The following is a 20,096-nucleotide window of genomic DNA, read 5'->3' as shown; positions in this document are numbered from 1 at the left end:
AGAGGCCCTGAACCCAGGTGTTCTTTTTGGTGGTGGAGGAGAGCCGAGGAGGGAGGTTGGTGGTGGCATTAAAACCTCCCGACTTTTCAGTGCTGACAGTTGTGGTTGGTTGAAAATGGCCCCCAAAAGATGTCAAGTCCTTGTTCTCAGAGCCTGTGAGTGTGGCCTTATTTTGGAAAAAGCGTCTCAGCAGGTGTGATCAAGTTAAGGACGTCAAGGTGAGGTCACTGCTTCCTTGGGTGGGCCCTGAATCTGGTGACACTCACGGCAGTTGGTCCAGCGTTTCAGGACGAGCCGAGCAGACCAAACGACATGTGAGGCTGGGCTGGCCCGGTCTCTGGCACTGACCCTCCAGAGGTCGCCACTGCGGGGCCCCCTCCCCGGCCAGTGTTTCCATCACCCGGCTTCATCTCCATCATCACCCTTCCCTCTCAGTGACCTCGACCACACCGAGTCCTCACGTCCCCAAGGAGCAGGCGGTGTGGACGGCAGAGGGGTGGGTGCCCAGAGGCATCTCCTCCGGCATTGTAACTGTCCCTGCCTGGCCCTCCCAGCAGGCCCCGCTGCCCAGTGCCCAGCTGCCTCCTCCTCCTCAGCTGCTCCTGACCTCAGGCCTCTTAGTTTCCATGGCAACCATTCCAGAAAATTTAAAGGGAAGGAAAAGGCCAAGCTGCAAGAGCAGACTCACTCCTGGCTCCAGGTGCAGAGAGTTCGCCCCCCCGCCCCCCCGCCCTGGACACACTGGCCAGCATGCTTCTGGAAGTTTCTCTGCTCCCTTCCTGAGTCACCTCTAGCGTCTCTCCTTGGTGTTCGGTGGTGGGCGGAGGTCTCAGCCAGTGGGGCCAGGAGTGACATGCCCACTGGCTACCTGGGTGTGTGGTGGAGGGAGACGGTGCACGCTCTGAACACGCACACATCCCACACCCTGTGCGCAGGCACTGCATGCCTGGTGACCATCGCACGTGCCCCTGGAGGGCTAGCCATGCAGTGTGGGTCCCCTGTGCCCGTTGAAGTGCTCTCGGGCCCTTGGCCTTCGTCTGTCTCAGTTCATCTTCCCAACCACCCATCGGGCAGGTGGTGTTGGCCCGGAGACCTTTTGGGGACTTGTCCAAGGTCAGGAGCTCCAAGAAGGGCAGAGTTGGACTCAAACCTGGGTCCTGACTCTGGCCAGGCTCTGGCTACACACTTGCTGCTGCCCTGGGGTGTCCAGGGCCTGGTTAGCGTGTCTTTCCATTTGGGACGTGCCGGACACTGGGAACACAGTGGGGGCAGCCAGGGAGGTCACTGTCCTGCCAAGGTGTGGAGGCAGGCTAGAGGAAAAAGTCGAGTTAAAACACATAAACATTAAATAATTAAGTTGTTTTAAGGAATCAGACAAAGAGAAGAGGCAGTGAGAGCCACAGGACAGTCCGGGGTGGGGGGAGCTCTCCCCACAGAGAAGTCTGTGAACATTTCTCCTGGGCCTTGCAAGGGGGCGCTGCTCACGTGGAGGCCCTGGGAGCGGCTGCCCTGGCGTCCTCCCCGCTGCCCAGCCCAGCAGGGAAGGGCCAGGAGAAGCGAGGTCTCTGTGGCTGGAGCTCAGCAGGGCTGACCTCACCTCACCTCACCCCGTCCCTGTTCTTGTCTCGGAGGTAATTTTCCAAGCAGACGGGCAAAGTCCGCGCGGGCGTGTTCTGAAGCCGCACAGGAGTAGGGCTGGGCGGCTGGAAGTCAGCACCGCGGACAGCACCCTTCGGCTAAGTGTGAGTCAGGACAGCCGCGCGCTCGCGTGTGCACCTGAGTCTGCGCGTGACTGTGGGGGTGTGGCAGGTGGGGCGGATTGGGGGGTTGCTGGGCATTTGGGGGTGTGTGATGGAGCACGTGGGTTGGAGGAGGGCAGAGTGAGTGGTCTGCCAGACTCAGGCCATGCGTGAGTGACCCTGACACCTGGCTACACCCCAGTCCTTCGGCCCTTCCACGGGTGCCCAGGGCCTCGTGCTCCCTCGCTGTCGACCTCGAAGGCCCTTCTTTGGTGAGGCTTGAAGCTGTCCAGGTGACTCAGTGCTTATGAGGCCATCAGTCTGCAGAGTGTCCCCTATGCTGACACAACCCCTAGGGGCCTGAGTCCGGATGTGGCTACTGCCACCCAGGCCTCCAGGAGGCCGCTGGCTGGGGCAGCAAGTGCGGGGCAGCGTGGGGTGGTCTTCAGGCATTCCAGGGCAGGCCCCCTCTGAGGGGCTCTGGGCCTCAGTCCCGCTTACAAAGGGGGCTGACTGGGCCACACACCCTGCCCTCCACCCACAGACCCAGGGACCAGATGAGGCCCCTTCTCAGACAGGGCTGCTTAAAACTGATGTGGTGGGTCAGGAGAGACCCTGGCTTGTGCCCTTGCACTGCCCCCACCCACCCTCGGTCCGAGGTGCTTCAGGGCTGTGCACGAGAAGCCCACCCTGGGCATCATCAGGGCAGGTCCAGGTGTGGCACTCCTGCCTTGGGAGGGGTTTGCTAAGGCAGCAGGGGGCCCTGGACTGTGCAAGTGGACACAGGGCTCAGGGAGCAGTGGGACCCCACAGCCTGGCGGTGTCAGCACGGTCCTGGCAAATGGTACCGCGATCAAGCTGGCCCCAAAGTTGTCCGCTGCCGTCCTCCGTGGAGGGGGGGTCAGCACGTCCCACGCATCTTGCTGTGAGATGCTCCGTTGAGGGGTCCAGCATGTGGCAGGTAGGTGATAACTGAGTCCTACCTCCCATCCCCCCGTATCTCCACTCAGGGATGTTTCCCGCACCAGGGTCCTGCCTCCTTCACCCCCTGCAGCCGTGGGCTGTCAGGATGGGGCAGCCTCTAGGGGCAGTCGGTGGAGGAACGTATATTGAGGGAAGAGAAGGAGGGCTGTTCTCAGGGCACCTGGGGCTGGGGTCAGATGGGAGAGGAGCTAAGGACACGGCCAGGAGAGCCGAGGGTGCTCCTGGCTCTCACGAGGCAGTGCCCAGCCTGTGTTTATCAGGTAAAATTAGGTTCAGAGTGGAAGTTTATCTTTTCCAAGTAAAAATATTACCGAACTCAGGTCCAGCTTCTGGCTGCTCAGAAATCAGTGGGCGCACGGCAGGTGTTGGTAAAAATGGGAAGTGTTGCTTTGAATCAGAAAGCCAGGCCTCTGGGGAGAAGGAGGACTCAGTGTCCCCCCAAGACCAGTGCCCAGGACTCTCCTTGGCCGTGGAAGTTCCAAAGGGAAAAGCAGAAGTGATCTCAGTGACCATGGCGCCGGGGTCAGAGTCGCCGCCTCCCCCACCGGCGCAGGCTTGTCGACTCCTCGTGATGTTCCCGAGGTGCTTCCTTGTCCACACAGCCTGTTCGCGCGGTGGCTGACGGGAAGGAAGCTGGGGGAGAGATCTGGTCGTCTGTTACTTATTCTCCATTCCTGCCTCTTGGATCTGTGGAAGGAACCAGCACTGGGTGATGGAAAGACTTGCAAGGTGTGTTTGGGCCAGAGGCGGGTGAGCGTGGGGCGCCTGGTTGAAGGCTGGTGACAGAACAGCTTTGCTGAAGGGCCAGGGCAGAAGGGGCCCCTGCAGAGAGCCCGCCCCTGCCAAAGCTGCTTACCAGTCCCCGCTGGCCAGAACGGCCTTCCATTTCTATGGGACTAGGGGCAAAGGCCGTCTCCTGGACTTCTTCCTGCGGCCCCAGGGCGCCGTGTTCTCCGGGAGAAAGATGGCCGCCTGGGTCCACAGCATCTCCTTGCTGGCAGTTGTGGTTGTCTGTTTGCATATTCGGGCAGAACAAGCTGCAGTTACTTTGATGCCCGTGAAGACACAGGTTATCACCGGCAGGAGTGTTAGTCCGTTCTCTTGAGGCCAGTGCTGGCCGAAGCGTCGGTCTTGCTCGAGATGGAGCAGCCGTGTCACGGCTGCAGTCTGGTCACTGCGCAGGCAGCTTGTCCCTCTGGGGGCAGTTACGGTGTCTGTAAACCGACTCAGGAACGTGCGTCAGACACTGAGTCTGCGACTCTGCTGTCCTCGTCGTCTGCTGCTTGCGCCTGCTCTTCTGTGGCTCAGGGAGGCCTGGAGACTTCAGCTTCTCTACAGACAAGAGGCCAGGGACATGGAGGGGCCTTTGTGCTTGGCGGGGGTGGGGCGTGCAGCTCGCAGGGTTCTTGCTCGGTTCCAAAATCAGCTCCAAGGCGTGCCGTTGCTCACTGGTGCATCCATCTGCAGGAGCCACCAGCGTCAGCGTGGGGGCTCTCGCATGGTCCTGAGTCTCTGCATGTCCCTGCCACACCCTCCTGGGACAGTGCAGCTGCCCCCTCCCACAGTGTCCACTCTACACAGTGGCCTGATCACACCAAATCTGTCCCAGCTGACCTCACCCTGAGCTGCAGACCATCCAGCTGCCATCCCACGGGCATCCAACAACATGGCCAGAGCCAAGGGCAGGTCCTCCCCACTCCTGGGACCTCCATGAGCCCTGCGCTCTCCAAGTGCAGCCAGTCTGACCCCCAGGCCACCCCCACCTGCATCCCACATCTCACATCCCACATCTGGCCGCCCGCCTTCACCCACGCAACTGGCTTGCCTTCCCTCTGCCCTGCTCCCCTGTCCACTCTCCAAGCCTGGCTCTTTCTAGTCTGATCAGGCTGCTCTCTGGATTCATGGAGACTTCCTCAGCACTGTGGCCCTCCCCCAGACCTCAGATAAGTCCGGTCCCGGCCTCCTGCCAGAGCGTGGGCATCGGATTCATGGCCTGGGGCTTGCCCCATGTCTGTGCACGTGGAGGGCGGGTTTGTATCACTGCATCTTCGGGGCCTCTCGTGTGTACCCGGACGGTTGCCCACTCCATCGTCACCCCACTGGCTGGACCAGGCGTCCGTGGTGGAGCACCCAGTTCCAGGGGCCTTGCCAGGGCACACCCGCGAACGGACCACTCTGCCCCTCCGGGGCCTGCTGTCCACAAGCAGGGGACGGATGGTGACCGACCTCTCTCTGGTGAAATGACCCAGAAGAAGGCCCATGGGTCTCAGGAAAGGGGCTGCCTGGCTTCCCAGAGGCCCACGCTGAGCCTCGTGGTTATTTAGGCCAGGCCCCTGCCTGCGGACAGTCAGCCCTCCTCTGGGGAGCTGAGGCAGTGACCTTAAGCAGACTGATCGTCCCCCTCCGGGGCCTTGCCCCGGGGGTCTGATTACAGTGAACGTGTGCCCCCCACCTATCCCAGGTCCTCAGCAGTTGCCTAATTGGGAGCGTAATTAGCTGCTCGCACCCTTAAAATCAGCAAGTGCTGACTGTGCCTGTGACGGTCAGCTGCGCTGACTGACCGCGTGAGCACCTCTTTGTTACGTAAGTCATGGTGGATGTGAGTTTGAGCCCAAGAGAAGGCCCGGGAGGGAGGGCTCCGTGGGAGGGGAAGTCCCGGCTCCACCTGGGGCTGAGGGCAGGGCTCGTGTCTCAGTGGGGTGAGCTGGGCGCTGCTCAGCTTCTGACCCCAGTAGCCTCAGCAAGTCCCCCAGGTGGGCTCGGGGTTTCTGTGCGTCTTGGTGGCCGGGATGTTGTGAGCCATCGCTGGGGCCTCTGTCGCTCAGACTCTGACCAGCGGTCAAGGGTAGACTGAGTCACATGGCCAGGCTGGGCACTGCGAGCTTCTGGGGACCGGCAGGCCTGGTGGACTGGACCTTCTAGTCTCTGGGTTTTCGGCCAGCGTGGGGATGGGGCTGCGGTTCGGCTGGTGCTGCCTTTTCGCCGGAAAGAAAAGCCACTCTGGGGGGGCGGTGGGATACTGAGAATCAGAGGGGCACCAGCTGTTCATGCGGTTGGGAAGGCGTGTCTGCCAAGGCGGGGGGGATTACATGGTGTGTGTTAGCTGGGTTTACAACCTCTATGAATTTTGAAATATTTAGACAGATGGCGCGGGGGCCCTTGTTTGCACACTCTCCCTGGGCCTCACAGATGTGAGGGTGGGCCTGGCGTGGGTCCTGTCTGTGCTCTCGGGGCCTGAACAGTGCCTGGGGCACAGCAGGCGCCCAAGAAACGTTTGCTGAGCGAACAGATCCCGCTCCTTGCACCAACCCCGTGTTCACCGTCTACTGCCCCTGCGCGCGTGGGTGTCCTTGGAAAAACAAGGCAGGTGAGGCCGACTGTTTAAAAGGGGGACTTTATTGACTCCTCCGGAGCAGCGCGCCGGTGCCCCGACTCCGCTCCAGCACACGACAACTCCGCAAACCTGCTACTCAGTTCGGAACCAAGACCGCCTGGCACTAAAAACACATTGAAAACATCGACGCTCTTCCCTTTTTTTTCCTTTTTTTTTTTTGGTACAAAATGATACAAACAACAATACAAAATAGTTGTGCTGTTGACAATTACAAAACAGTTGGAACGTTTGTGTAAGTGCGCAACGCTCAGAGGTGCAGCGTGGACACATCACACTCCAGTATCTTTCCCAGGACAGCCACAGTCATGCGGGCTGCTGCTCATGTCCGTTTTCAAAAAGAAACATGCAAAAAAAAAAAAATCAGAATGGAAAAAGGAGAGAAAGGAAAAGCGAACCGCGTTCCAGTTATACACAGAGGTGGTCCCCGCCGTCCTGCCGCTTCGAGCAGGGCCTGTCTTTTGTGCACCGCGTCGCTGCCGGCTGTTCCCCGTGATGGGCTGCGTGTGGGAGACTTTGCTTGCTTTTCTGGTGTCGCTCCTGTCAGCACTGACAAACATCGAGACTCCCCTCCCTGGCTTTTCCCTGGAGAGAACGGAGTTGTCATCTCAGAGGACCGTGTGTGTCCACGGTGCTCCCGCCAGGGAACCTGAGGCATCTCTGAGGGCCTGACGACTGGCCCTGACACTTTGGCGGGGGGAGGCCTAGCACTTTGGATGTTCTGAAAGACGCAGGGAAGAGAAGGCCTGCTTGGCCAGGAGCTGGGGTGCTGAGCCCCGACAGGCACGGGGGCCCCGGGCCGGGGGTGCCCGCTGACCAAGGCCAGGCGGTTCTTGCTGCTCTGCCCAACAGCACACGTCTCTCCTGCTCACAAGGACAAAAGTTCCCTAGAGGAGCTGAAGAGGAACTCCCTGGAGCACTTTGCCAGTGCTGAGTCAGCCTCCACAGCCGTGTCCCCTGGTCTGGACACACTGCATCGACCAGCTACGTGAGAGAGACATTTGACACTGACTGTCCGCTGAGCTGACGCTCACTCGTGGTCGGGATGGAGTTCTGGGATGCATCTGGGAGGGTGTGGGCACCCTGTGCTTTTCTGGCCTCCAGGGGCTGCCCGCGATGGGGGTGAGAAGGGACAGCCGTCCAGCTGCCTGGAAGCAGGGATGGGGGTGGGAAGCCCCCTGTCGACTTGCCCCCAGCTGGCTACCGCCGCCTCAGCCTGGGGCACATGGGCACAGTGCAGCGGGGGCCTGGCAGTGAGGAGAGGCCCCGGGAGAGGGGAGAGAGGCCGGAGGGAGGCGGTGAGACGGATCCCTGCGTCCCGCTCTTCTGGCTGGAGGGAGGCAGGGGCTCCTGGTGCCCGAGGGGTCGGTGGGATTGGTGTTCAGGATACCAGGTTCGGCACATCCATCCCTGAGGTGAGCCCAGGGCCTGGGGACCCAAGGAGGCCTCAGGACGTCAGAGGGGAGAGCCCACAGCTGGCTGGGCCCCCTGCCCACATCCACACTTAGAACTTCGACTGGAGGATGGACTTTCCAAAACCAAACACAAACAGAGGATTCCAGCTCACATCACACCAAACCCGACACTGCCAGCCACCCCGAGAATGGCCACGCCCCCAGGTGCTGGGACAATCCTCATTGGCTACCTGACCCGGAGCAATTTGCATAGCATGGCTTTGGACTGGGGGCGTCCCCTCCCCTCCCCTCGGCAGGCCACCCCCACGGTCTGAGAGTCTGTGAGATGCCGTCCTCGGGAAGGGGCATCGGCACATGACACGGGTGACTGCCGCCTCTGTCCATCCGTCCCTCCCCAGCAGTCAGGGAGGCGGCAGGATGGATGGAGCCCACCTGGGGCCGCCATCAGGCCCCGTGCCCGAGCTCGTCTCTCCGGCTCAGCTCCAGGAGGATGCACTGAGTTAGTAACGGGCTTGGTTTGGGGGAGAACCCTGACGTCCAAGGGGGACACACCACGCGTATCACACACACACACACACGGGTACACTCAAGTTCACCTTCGAGGCCAAAGCTGTTTAGAAAAGAGAATGACCATGGCAATGGGGGTGGGCTGGAGGCTGGGGAGTGGATCAAGGACCCCCAGGTGGAGAGACCAGGGGTCATGTGCACCCCAGACCCCCCACCTCCCCAGGCCCTCCTGAGGCCTCCCCTGACCCCGGGAGCAGGTGCGGGGTGGGGCTCCAGGGCGGGGCTCCTTGTCAGCGCTGGGGCTCTGACGCCAAGTCCTGCGAGGGCCGCCTACGCCCCTCCCTGGGGAGCCTGAGAGCAGACGAGGGTTCCCCCAGGAGGGTGTCTTCTCAGGCTGGGGCCTGAGGCGCCTTCACAGCCAGAGCGGCTGTCCCTGGGAGACGGCGGGGGCAAGAGATGCACCGGGGCCTTTCCTGCCCCAGTGACAAACGCAGCAGGGGGCTCCCCAGGGGGTCCTTGGGACACGGCCCCTTTCGCTGTCTGCTCTGCGGCACTGACTGGGGTCTGGCTTGAGAGTCCGACTGCCCGTCGGGAGGGCACGTCCGGCTCTGAGAGTGCCAGCAGCTGCTTGGTGCTGTTGCGGGTCCAGAGGGAGGGGGACTGTTTCTGGCGGGTACGATCTAGACACACCTGGGGGCAGACGGCACCACCACGACAGGCTCTCCCGGACATGCGGAGCAGGTGTCTGCCGTCCCCGTCAGCAAGCTCCACGAGCGTCAGAAAGTCCGCTCCAGAGGGGCAGGGCGGCGGCAAGAGCCACCGGGGTCTCCCGCTGGTCATGCTGGTTTCCAGCCTCCTGCAGCCCAAGCGAGGCTCTGCTCTCCCCGTGGCCCGCACGGCCCCAGAGCCTTCAGGGGTCTGGCCTGGCACGTGTTCGCTGGGCCTCTGGTGGGGTCCCTGGGGGGTCTGCCCGGGTCTGGGGGCGGCTCATGCCGGGGTTTGGTGGGGTGCTGGCTGGTTTTGGTTGTGGTTTCTTGGGATGCCATACTCACTTGGACCAAAGCCAGTGGGGACCTGGGTGGTATTTGGGGTCACAGTTGGCCCTGGAGGAGGCCTAATCATTGACTAGGGGGCCCTGGGAATGGCCAAGATGGGGCGCATCAGGCACGGATGGCTCCTGGGAACCCCACCTGCCCCCGCTATTTCCAGCATCTGGGAGCCAGGGTAGCTGACAACTCAGTGTAGCCAAATTGCATGGTGGGACTTTGGTCCACGGGCTTGGCCCGCCCCAGGGGGACTTGCTGCTGTGGGAGCCGAAGGCCGGCCTCCCGCCTCCCACCGGCCTTGGGAATCCCCAAGGGGCCCAGGAGACCCCCCCCAACTGTGTACAGCAAAGCGCCAGGACTCAGAAGGGCTGGTGGAGTTTGGACCCTAAACTATTTGCCAGTTTTGTCAAGTGAGTCACCCATTTTTTTTTTCTTAATCATAGACTGAAACCCCCCACATCCTCCCCAGTTCCTTAATTGGCGCCTTCAGAGCCGGGCCGGGCTGGGGCTGGGGGTGCTCAGGACTCGGCGGGGGCTTGGTCTGTCTCTTGCTTTTAGTCGCTCCTGAGTTTGAGGGAATCTGATACATGTACCAAAAGGCACTTTTTTTTTTTTTAACAGTGCTTCTGTTCTAAGAAATTCAAGTTAAGACAGAGTGCCTCTCGCTCGCCTGTAGTGCTCAGTCAGCTACCGGGGTGGGCGGCGGACCGCGGGGCCAGAAGTGTTCATGCCAGGCAGCTCAGCGTCGGGGGCTGGGGCGGGGGGGCCCCAGCACACCGCTAAGTGGCCGGCCGCGGGAGCCAGGAGGGCCAGCCGCCGCCTCCAGGCCTGCTCCTCCCGTCCGTCCGTCCGTCCGAGCGCTGCTCTCTCGCATCGGGGCAGTGAGGCCGGTTAGTCCTCCTCGCCGCCACCGTACATGTCCGCCAGCTTCTTGAACCTGGGCCCCCAGTCGTTCAGGTAGTCGTAGTCCTGGTCCCCGGAGCTGGACGAGTTCAGGGAGCTGACAGAGCCCGCAGTGGAGCCGCTTCCTTCGTAGTCGAAGACCAGCAGGGAGTCGTAGGGGGGCGCCGTGGGGTCGTTGTCGGCCGCTCGAAGCCCCTGGGGGTCAGGGAGACGCGGGTCAGGGTGGAGGGGGTGCCGCCCCCACTTGGGGCCCAGGAGGAGCTGGGGAGACAGGTCAGGGAGGTGCGGCTATACGGCCTGGCATACAGTAGGCGCTCAGTAAGTGCTCCCTGTGCCTCACCGGGAGGCATGCCAGAGAACTGGGTAGGGCCGTGGTGTTTGCACAATGGCCTGTGGAGGAGGGCTGGAGTTGTGGGGCGGAGGGCCGGGCGGGGCCTGCGGCGGGAGGCTGGCTCTTGATTCGTGACTGCTGCCTGTGGAATGAGACCCTGACGTGGACAGGCGTCCGCGGCCTGGAGTTGTTGCCACAGCGACGCCCAGGAGCAGGGCCTGGCAGTGCAGCAGGTGTTGCTGGAACCCGCCCGCGTGTCCTGGCCCCCTCTCCTCCGGTGCACCTGCTGGGACCTCCATGGCCAGGGCCTGTGTCCTCTGCCCGCAAGGGCTCACGTGTGGCCGTTGGCTGAGGGCAGCGCCCCCAGAGACCGTGAATGGGACTGTGCTGGGGTTCGCTGGCCCAGGGTCCCAGCAAATGGCCCAGGTGCCCATGGCGGTGACTGTCTAACGCTGCCCTGGTCAGGGAGGGGCCCTGGGCCATTATTCGGTCCTGAGTGGTTTGGCCTTTACCTTTTTGATTTCCTGTAAGTGACTTAGAAGTGGGCTTCTCCTCGTGGACTGGGGAGGACGTGGTTTTGGGGCTTTTAAGAATTTATTACACTGTCAGTGTCGTCTAAGCTGAACCAGCTTTCGGGCAGCTGTAGAAATTCCATCTGCGGCCTGGGGTGCGGCCTGTTCTGAGCCGTGTCTGTATCTCTGCTGAACCACTTCCTGGTTCTATTCCATTTAAACTAATCTTTTTAAGGTCAGGTTCTGGCATAGGTGGACACAAAAGTGTTGACAACCCTCATAAAATACAGCCCGTCTTAGAGAACAGCGGTGGAGCCCGGGGACCCACGCCCCAAGGGCGTGGCCGCCTCTGGGAGCGATGGGGAAGCCCGGGGTGCTGACCGCCTGGGACGCGGCTCACAGGGGACAGTCTTGGGTGCGGCCACACGCCCTGTCCCTGTTGTCCCTCTGCGTTAGTGCAAAGGAAGGAGGGCGCCCAGGCAGGGGGCAGGCCCCTGACGCCCTTGGACGTGTCGGTTGGGCGTCTCAGGCTCAGCTGCCAGAGGAGGTCCAGCTTTTCTTGCAAAGGGGGAAGATCAAAGGCGGGGACGTTGCTCGCTGGGACTCTGAGCTACGTGGCCTCCAAACATCAGGACGGGTGCTGCAGGCACGTGGTCAGGTGGCAGCTCCGGAGGACACCCACCCCCCCCCCCCCGCAGTTCCCAGTGCCCTGTGTTGGGGGCAGCCTGGACCTGAAGCCAGCAACTTGCAAGCCTGCCTGGGCATTGGGGTGGAGTGCACACCAGGGAGGCCTCTCTGATCTGCAGCAGCCGCGGCCTCGGCTGGCCCTCACCCTCGGGGTGGCCCTCCCTCCCTTCCTGATTCTTCGTGGCTGTGGCCTCACGTTTCCGATTTCTTACTCCGTGCCTGCCGTGGGCCCTGCCTGGGACGCGGTGCCTGGGGCTGGGGCAGCGGTCCCTTCCCAGGGGGGATGCTGAGGGGAGTGCTTGGCCCCTGGCTGCCGGCTTGACAGGCCAGCTCTGCAAAGACCCAGCTCTGAACCCGCCTCTGTGCCCCGCCAAGTGGGCTTCCTGGAGCATGTGACTGCGCTCTCACTTTTATCAAAGGGGTCTGTGTGGCCTCCCGCTGCCGCGGCACCCACCTCGTTGATGAAGTCGCCGATGTCCCCCGGGTGGGGCACCACAGGCCTGACCGGGTACTGGGGCTCGGCGCCCACGGGCCGCTCGTCCACCCGCCGCACCCCGGGGGCCTTGCTCAGCACGTGCTCCATGGCCTCCGGCTGCTGCAGCTGGCTGAGGTCGTAGTCCTGCGGAGGGGCCGCGCAGAGTCAGGCAGGTGGTTGGGACGAGGATGGCAGCAGAGACACCAGGAAAGCCTCAGGGCGCATCCTCGTCCTGCTCTGTGGCTGGGCTCTGAGCACGTGCCCTGTCCTATTCCGTCTCCTGGTCCCGGAGTGCGCCCCCGTCCTCTTCTGTCCCCTGACTGCCCTTCCTGAATCACTCCCCTGGCCTCCTTTCATCCTCAAGGCACCTGTGAGGTCTGTGCCCTGGGCTGCCTGACCCCAGGCGGCCCCAGGGCCCACTGCCTGTTCCAAGTTTGTTCCTGGGAACAGCTGGACCTGGGCTGCTGCTGCCCCACTTCACCGTTGGAGGGGGTGGTGACTGAGCTCTAAGGGGAGGAGGACTTGCTCCGAGTGCACAGTGACCAGTGGCGGACGCAGAACCACCCAGGCAGCTCCTCCAAGTCCACCCTCCTGGGAGCCCGACAGCCCCCGGCAGGTGGGAGCGTCCCCCGGCCCACACGGCCGGGTGGGTGGCTGTGGGGACGGAGGCGTTCTCACTGGTCCCCTGTGGGCGCGCGCCCGGCCCTGGAGATGCGCACGTGGGCAGGGAGAGCAGGGCGGGGGGAGTGTCCCCTCTGTCCCTGCCGGCGGCCCCTCACCTGGTCCTCCTCGCCGCCCCCCTCCTCGTCGTACTTGAGGATGTTGTCCCGCACGTCGTCCTCGGGGTCGATGAGCAGCTGCTTCGTGTGGCGCTCCTTCTCCCGCCGCTTCATCCACATGACGAACAGCAGGACCATGGCTGAGGGGCGGGGAGGCGGGTGAGCGGGCGTGCATGCCTGTGTGCATCCCTGTGCCCTGTGCGCATCCGCGTGCCTGCCTGTGCCGGTGCCCGTCTGTGCGTGTGCGCCTGCACGCGTGTGGTCACTCATGTGAGTGCACGAGGCCGCGCTCGTGTGGCCGCGGGGGCCGGTGTCTGTCATCGTGTGGACCAGCCCGGTCGCGGTCTGAATGGTTCTGGGCGGGCCGGGGGTGGGGGGCCGCCGGGAGATGCACTCACTCAGCAGGATGACGATGCAGAGGAGGATGGCCACGATGGCCCCGGTGCCCAGGCCGGCCGCTGCCACGGCGCCCACGGTGGTGCAGTCGCCCTTGTCGTCGCACGGGCACACCTTGACTTTGAGGATGGACGAGCTGGACAGGGGCGGGTTCCCGGAGTCTGTGACGATGACGGGCACGTCGTACACCCCCGCCTCCAGGTACAGGATGCGCAGGCTGAGCTGGGCGTAGTCACCTGGTGGGGCACAGGGCGTGCTTCGCTCAGGGGGCCGCCAGCCGCCTTCCCTAGCTGGGCTTCCGCAGGACAAGACTGAGTCTGACTGTGAACGTCCAGCACGTCTGTCTGGCCAAGGCACGCGTGGACACACACCCTTGTGCACAGGCGTGCGCGTGCACACACACACAGCATCATACCGTGAGGTTAAAAGGTGGCAACTCAAGAGTGGGGCAATTGCAACATGTAGGATGAAGAAATTATTGCCTTAATGTATGAAGAGTTCTACCAAGTCAACCGAAAAAAAAAAACCCTCGAAGAAATATAGGCAAGGACACTAGACAGGTAATTCACAGAAGCAAAAAACAGATCACAGAAAGCACGTCCACTGGCAGTGAAAAGATGCCACTGGAAGCTGATTCTGGCTCAGAGTTGGTAAAGTGCCTTCTGAAACAGTAACATTCAGTGTTGGGGCTGGGGACAGGCGTGTGCTCCCAGGACTCAGATCCTGGACGCCCTTCATTCACACAACACGTCCACGTCTAGGAAAGGACCCTTAGGAAGTAGATTGGTGGGGCCCCTCAAGTGGAAACTGGCACAGGAAGAAGTCTCGGCCTCAGGGCCGTCCAGGGCTGTGCCCCTTAAAACACTGACACTGGGGCCTGTCCTCAGGCCCCTCAGTGTCCGAGCCCTGGAGCCCGCAGGGTGCCCCGCCCCACGGGAAAGGGCCATGTGGCCCTCTTGTGAGACTGGCTTTCGTCTCCACTGTGCACTCTGCCGGGGTGACCGGCCCCCTTGGGGGGCTGCACCCAGACTGTCCAGTCTCCCCGGTGCCTGGGCTGCGGGGGGCTTGGGGCCGAGGGGGCTCACCGTTTAAGCGGGTGATGGTCCAGTTCTTCCGCACGCTGGCCGGGACGAAGGGCAGCTCGAAGACGTAGGGGCCGATGTTGGGGTCGACGTCGGCATCGGCCGCGGTGATGTTGATGGCGTTCAGGCCGGGCTTCTCGCAGATCTGCGCCTCCTTGGGCAGCAGCTCAGGGGCGTTGTCATTGGTGTCAATGAGATAAATCTGGAGGGTCCCGGTGCCACTGGCCGGGGGGACCCCTGAGGGAGGGACATGGCATGATCACTCATGATACGCCACCAGCAAACACGCAAGGCCACGCGTCAGACCAGCCCACACCCCCCCAGGACCCCCCCCAGGACCCTACCCAGGACAGACCACAGCCCCCCCCAGGACCCCACCCAGGACAGACCACAGCTCCAAACACACACCGACACTCTCTCTTAGAACGTGTGCAGCCACTCAGCTGCACACAACATGTGAACAGACGTCACCAGGGCACAGACTGCAGACGTGTGGCCACATCCAGACCCACAGCCACACACATGTCCACACACATGCACACATGTGCACACAGCACACACGCAGAGCACAAGTGATGGGCAAGAGTTGCGCCATTAAGCTCAGAGCCACACTCAGGACCCCGTCCCCTCTGGGAGCCTGGGCAGGGGGGGGGGCTTCCGGGAGGGTGGGCCATGGAGCTGGCGCCTGCTTCTCCATCCTTCTAGGGAAAAACCTTGGCCTGGCTCATGTTTTCCTGGCCCCGCCCAGCAGGGACCCTCACGGCCAGAAGCCCTGTGCTCGGATACTTAGAACCAAAACGGCCACTTCTGGAGCTAGTTTGGAGGCAGGGGGAGGCTCTCAAGATGAGTTTCGGGTTGGGGGCCCCCCACCACAGCAGGCCGGTCTCGAAGTGGCCCTCCACGGTGCCGGCCTTGGTGTAGACCCAGGTGACCTGCTGAGCCCTGACAGCTCTCGGGGCCGCCACTGTCCCCGAGCCTCCCCTGCACCCAACCCCTGCCTCCGCCAGGCTGACGGTGGGGATGGATGGGGGCCGGGAGGCTGGAGATGCCCTTGCTGTCCTCCATGTTCTGACCGTGGCTCTGCCTTCTGATGGCAACTCTGACCCCGACGTCCATGACCGCGTTTTTGGTGGCGGCAGGGGGAGCGTGTAAAGCATGCAGCCTGCAGCACGTCTCTGTATCTTCCAGAAAACGCAGCAAAACACATCTCAGGTGGTGCAGCTCGGTGCCTCCTTTGCTAACTGCTTTGCTAAGTGGATGATGACGCAGCCCACAGTCAGGAGGAGCACAGGCAAGTTCTGTTAACCGGTGGGGCCTGTGCTGCGTTCCCCGCCTCTTCCGCACTTCCCACCGCTCCGTCACAGGCTCGTTTAAAATCTCGACCTAAGCTAGTCTCACTGCTCTGGCCACTGGGAGGAGAGGATGCCTGGGATCGCAGCCTTCCCCGTCAGAGCCTGGCACTCCTGGTGGCCCGCCAGGGGGCTGGGCCTTTGTGGACCCCATGGGGCAGGGGGGGAAGGAGGCTGCCCTGAAGGTCTCCGGGGCCTACTTTCATTGCTGTTGACGGAACCTCGGTGCAGCTCTAGGCCTTGAGACCTCAGTTGTGCAGCTGTTCCCAGAACCCGCCTGGCATGGGCTTGCCCCGGGGCCTTTGCACGTGCACTTTCCTAATCCTGGGACTCCCCGCCCCATCCCATCTTTCCCTGGTTTGTTGTCTTGGCCCCACAGTCACTCATAGCCAGGAGCACAGCTGTGGCCCTGGTCACTCTCCCATCCCCCATTCTGTTTTCTTCCATTTGTCGTTTCCTGAAATGATCTGGCGAACTTGTTTCTCATCCGTCTCCCTGGGGCAGAGACTGCTAAGTCCCTCAATCTCCATTTCTTCTTTGTTCTTTAATAAAAGACCCAGAGCCGCCAATCCGATCTGGGGTTATCACTGCCCAGCGAGAAGACTGCATTTCTCAGCATCCCTTGTAGCCAGGTGTTTTCATGACTGAGTTCTGGCCTTCATGAGTTGTGAGTGGAAGTCCTTAGAAGGGCTGGGGTATGCCCTTGACCTCCCTGCTCTGTTTGCCAGAATGTGGTCCTGATGGCTGGAGCACTGGCAGCCATTCTGGGCCATGCTACAGCTTGCCGAGGACACGGGGGTGGCCAGAGTGAGCCTGGTTGCTTGTGCCTGGCCCAGGGCTGCCGGCCTTCAGCCTTCTTTTATTTGGGAGAAAATAAACCTCCGTCTTGTTGTGATTATGATTATTATGATGCAGCCAAACCTGGTTCTAGCTGACACACTGGCCTCTGGAATGTCAACCATGATTTTGTCTGTTTTGCTCACTGATGAATTGCGGCTGGCACATGGCAGGAGCCCAGGAGGTCACAGCAGGAATGCCGGTGCTGACTTGAGCCAGGCCCTGTTCCTCCAGCGGCACCCCCGAGCAGAGGTAGTGGCTGTCCCCATTTTGCAGAGGAGGAAACCGAGGCTTGGGGAGTTAAGTCTCTTCCCACACTGAGGGGAGGTGCTGGGACTCACCTCTGGTTTGAGTCTTCACTCCCACCCACGCCCTCCCTTCCTTTTTCAGAGTGGGCTGGACAGCCTGCCAGCTAGGGCCCCCATGGGCTCCCGAGTGCCCTCGGTCCAAGGAGGGGGCACCAGGAGTCCCCGTACCAGCTCCTGGAGATGCTACCCATGTCCCTCAGAAGGCCCAGTGCTCTTGGACGTTCTTTCTGCTCCCTGCTGGTCTCCTGGCCACTGCCTCTGCCCAGCCCCCATTCACCCAGGCCCAGCCCCTCTCCCCACCCCAGGCCCCTCTGTCTGGCTCAGGGGCCTCGCCATTGCCCTCTCTGAGCTCCCAAGGCACGTGCCACCGGTGTGGCTTCTCATGGGTGCCCACCCTGCCTCTGGGCCCCTCTTGGGGACCCCTGCCCCCTTCTCTGAAGGCCTCAGGGGTCCAAGTCATGGGTCGTTACAGTCAGGGGAGGGGCAGCTGAACTGTGGGGTCCCCCCACCCCGACTGTCGGCACAGCAGGCAGCTCTCCTCCGGTGCGGACGTGGCTCTAACGCCCGAGTTTACAGGTGGGACAGGAGGCGTTTCAGGTCGTGCAGGTGAGCCACAGGGGCAGCGACAGACCTCGGCCCCACGCCGCCAGCCCGGCTCCCGCGGTGCCCACCTGTGAGTACTCGTGCCTGTCGACCAGTGAGCCCAGGGCTCTGAGTGGCCGGGCAGGGGCCACCCAGGGCCCCAACGCCGCTTCCCAGGCCGGGGCCCTCAGGGCGCCCCCCGCACCCCCGCCCCCAGGCACACCGTTGTCGGCTGCCAGGAACGTGGCCTCGTAGACGTTGTTCCTGATGTAGAGAGACTCGCGGTCGAGGACGGCCGCCGTGCTGATCTGGCCGTTGGTGGCGTTGATGTGCAGCCAGTTTGCTGGGTCCGACAGCTTTGAGTATCTGGGGGAGGAGGTAGGGTGAGGCGAGGGGCCGGGGAGAGCCCCTCTTTGGAGTGCCAGCCTGGGCTGAGCTCCCTGGGGAGCAGGTCCCACGCGGGACAGCGACAACAGCGGCTGGTGGTCCCCGAGGTGGATGGGCTAGTGAAGCCCATGGGGACCCTGGGGGGCAGGCCCTCCGCCGTCCTGCTCCACAGGTGCGGAGACCGAGGACAGAGGGCGGGTGGCGTGCAAAAGCCAGACAGCTCACGAGGGTGGAGTCAGGACCCAGCCCGAGCCTAGACACGGCTGATGCTCGTCTGGGGCGGAATCACGGTGGCGCTCATGGTCTGTGGGGCGCTCGCGGCGCCGGGCCGACTGCTGTCAGGGCAGCCTGGCGGCTGTGGTCCCAGCTGTCCCCGGACTGGGCTTCCCTGCTTGGGGCACCCCAGGCCGGGAGCTTTCTGGGTTGCAGGTGTCACTAGGTGTTTTGGACTCTATGGAAAATGGGCGCCCTGACCCCGGGGCGCGAGGGCGGGGCGTGGGGAGGCCCACCTCACGGCCTGCTGCATGAACCGGTCCGGGTCCACTGCGGAGAACGTGGTCAGCACGGTGCCGGTGGGCACGCCCTCCTCCAGGCGGACAAGCTTGTGGTTGGAGGGGAAGTAGGGGGCCTCGTTGATGTCCACGACCGAGATGGTCACTCCCGCCGTGGACTGGAAGGACATCTGGATGCCGCTGGCCAGGGGCGCCTGGTTGGACACCATCACGGTCAGCATGAATGCCCTGTTCAGCTCATAGTCGACAGCCTGGAAGGAGAGACGCCCGGGAGGGTGAGCTGGCCGAGGTGCTGCGGGGCCGGCCCAACAGGTGCTGCCTGCTCTTCCCGCCTGTCCTGTGCCCGGGGACGCCATCCGCAGCTTCCATCTCTGCCTCCCGCTGCGTTTGGCCAGTGGGAGCTTGGGGTAAACTCCTGTCCCACGTCATGGCGTGGCAGCGACTGGGCTCCTCGGGGCAGTCCCCCGACCCCACGGCGCTGCCCCCCTTCAAGCATCAGGAGGGCCTAGCCCGACCCGGACCCTCCCCCTCCTACCAGCAGGTCAAGGCCCCGGCTGTTTGCCAGGGCCGCCTCCAGAGTTGGAGCAGGTGGGGGGGTGGTCCACAAAGATGTGTCCATCTGGAACTTGTGCATGTGACCTTTTGACACATAGGGTCTTTGTAGATGCCAGCGAGTTAAAGGTCTTGAGATGAAGTCATCCTGGATTGAGGGTGGACCCCAAGTCCAAGGACGGGGGCCATGGGAGAGCAAGGGGAGGGAGATTCGAGACCCAGGGACAGGGCCACGTGCAGATAGAGGCGGAGGCTGGAGAGAGGCGGCTCGGAGCCAAGGACACCAAAGACTGGTGGCCACCACCAGGAGCGGCCTCCCGGAACCTCCAGAGGGAGCGCGGCCCCGCCAGCACCTGGATCTGGGGCGTTTGGCCTCCAGAGCCGTGAGAGACTGTCCCGCAGCTGTTCTAACCCACCCGGTCTGTGGTCACGTGCTAGAGCAGCCTGGGACGCGACCCATCAGGTGTTGAGGGGCCCTGCGTGGACGTCCCTCCAGCCAGCATGCGTTTTGGGGGTGTCAGGACCCCGGCTGGTAAGTGCAGGTGTGGCTCTACAGCTCTGTGGTCTGGGGGGTTTCTTCTCACTTTGAGGGGGGACAGGAGTTGCGTGGAGGTGCTGGGGGCCCTGAGACGTGTAATTATTTGAGGCAAAGCTCACAACAGCCTCACTGGAAAACACAAACAACACAACACATTGCCACTGCATTCTAATAATTCTGCTTAGACACGTGCAGAGTGTCAGGTGGCCCAGGTTATTCATCGCAGTATCACCTGTCACTCAGAGGGTGGATACTTGCGTCAACACAGACATACCCACGGCCCCGGCCGGCCGGCTGAGCTGCGTGCACACAGCAGAGACATTTGCGGCAGGAAGACACGTGCGGAACTGGAGAGCCTGCAGGGTTGGTGGGTGAGCAGGAAGAGCAGTGGTGTGTGTGCCGTGTCAGGAGAGAGATACGAGCTTGCAGGTGTATCTGCTCATATCTGCAGAAAGCAAGGCTCAAAGGAGAACCAAGCAGCTCACAGAAACGGTCTCCCCTGAGCAGAGGGAAGGCACGGGGCAGAGGGAGCCGCTGGGGGCATGAGTTTGCTGTGTATGTTTCTGCCATTAGCTTTGGTTTTTGGAGCCATGTAAAATCTTACATTCTCCCACTTTAGGTGTTATGAGTGAAATTGTGTATACAAATCAATTTCTGAAAAGTACAAACTGAGTTAAATTAGACCGTCTGTGTGTCAGTGGTAACGCAGCTCCCAAGGAAATAACGGTTGCCAGTGACTGGACAGGACTTGGACAGGAGCCCTTCGGGGAGCTCGTTCTAAAGG

The 20,096-nt window shown here is 62.3% G+C and overlaps 1 protein-coding gene across 1 annotated transcript in view; it reads right to left on the bottom strand.

Annotated features, from left to right (window-relative positions):
* Positions 1–9,973: 9,973 nt before the first annotated feature.
* The window catches only part of CDH4 (cadherin 4), a 159,582-nt gene continuing 149,459 nt past the window's right edge, over positions 9,974–20,096 (bottom strand). The window contains exons 12-18 of the mRNA XM_072943536.1: positions 18,220–18,473; positions 17,547–17,689; positions 14,251–14,484; positions 13,168–13,401; positions 12,770–12,909; positions 11,970–12,134; positions 9,974–10,180 (exon numbers count right to left, since the gene is read on the bottom strand). Of these exons, the coding sequence (XP_072799637.1) occupies positions 9,974–10,180; positions 11,970–12,134; positions 12,770–12,909; positions 13,168–13,401; positions 14,251–14,484; positions 17,547–17,689; positions 18,220–18,473 (1,377 nt within the window). The remainder of the gene's footprint in view (positions 10,181–11,969; positions 12,135–12,769; positions 12,910–13,167; positions 13,402–14,250; positions 14,485–17,546; positions 17,690–18,219; positions 18,474–20,096) is intronic.

This window comes from Vicugna pacos, chromosome 19 (genome assembly GCF_048564905.1).
Source record: "Vicugna pacos chromosome 19, VicPac4, whole genome shotgun sequence".
Taxonomy (NCBI): Eukaryota; Metazoa; Chordata; class Mammalia; order Artiodactyla; family Camelidae; genus Vicugna; species Vicugna pacos.
The sequence above is the reverse complement of the archived record's forward strand: the minus strand, read 5'-3'. Positions and strand labels throughout refer to the sequence as shown.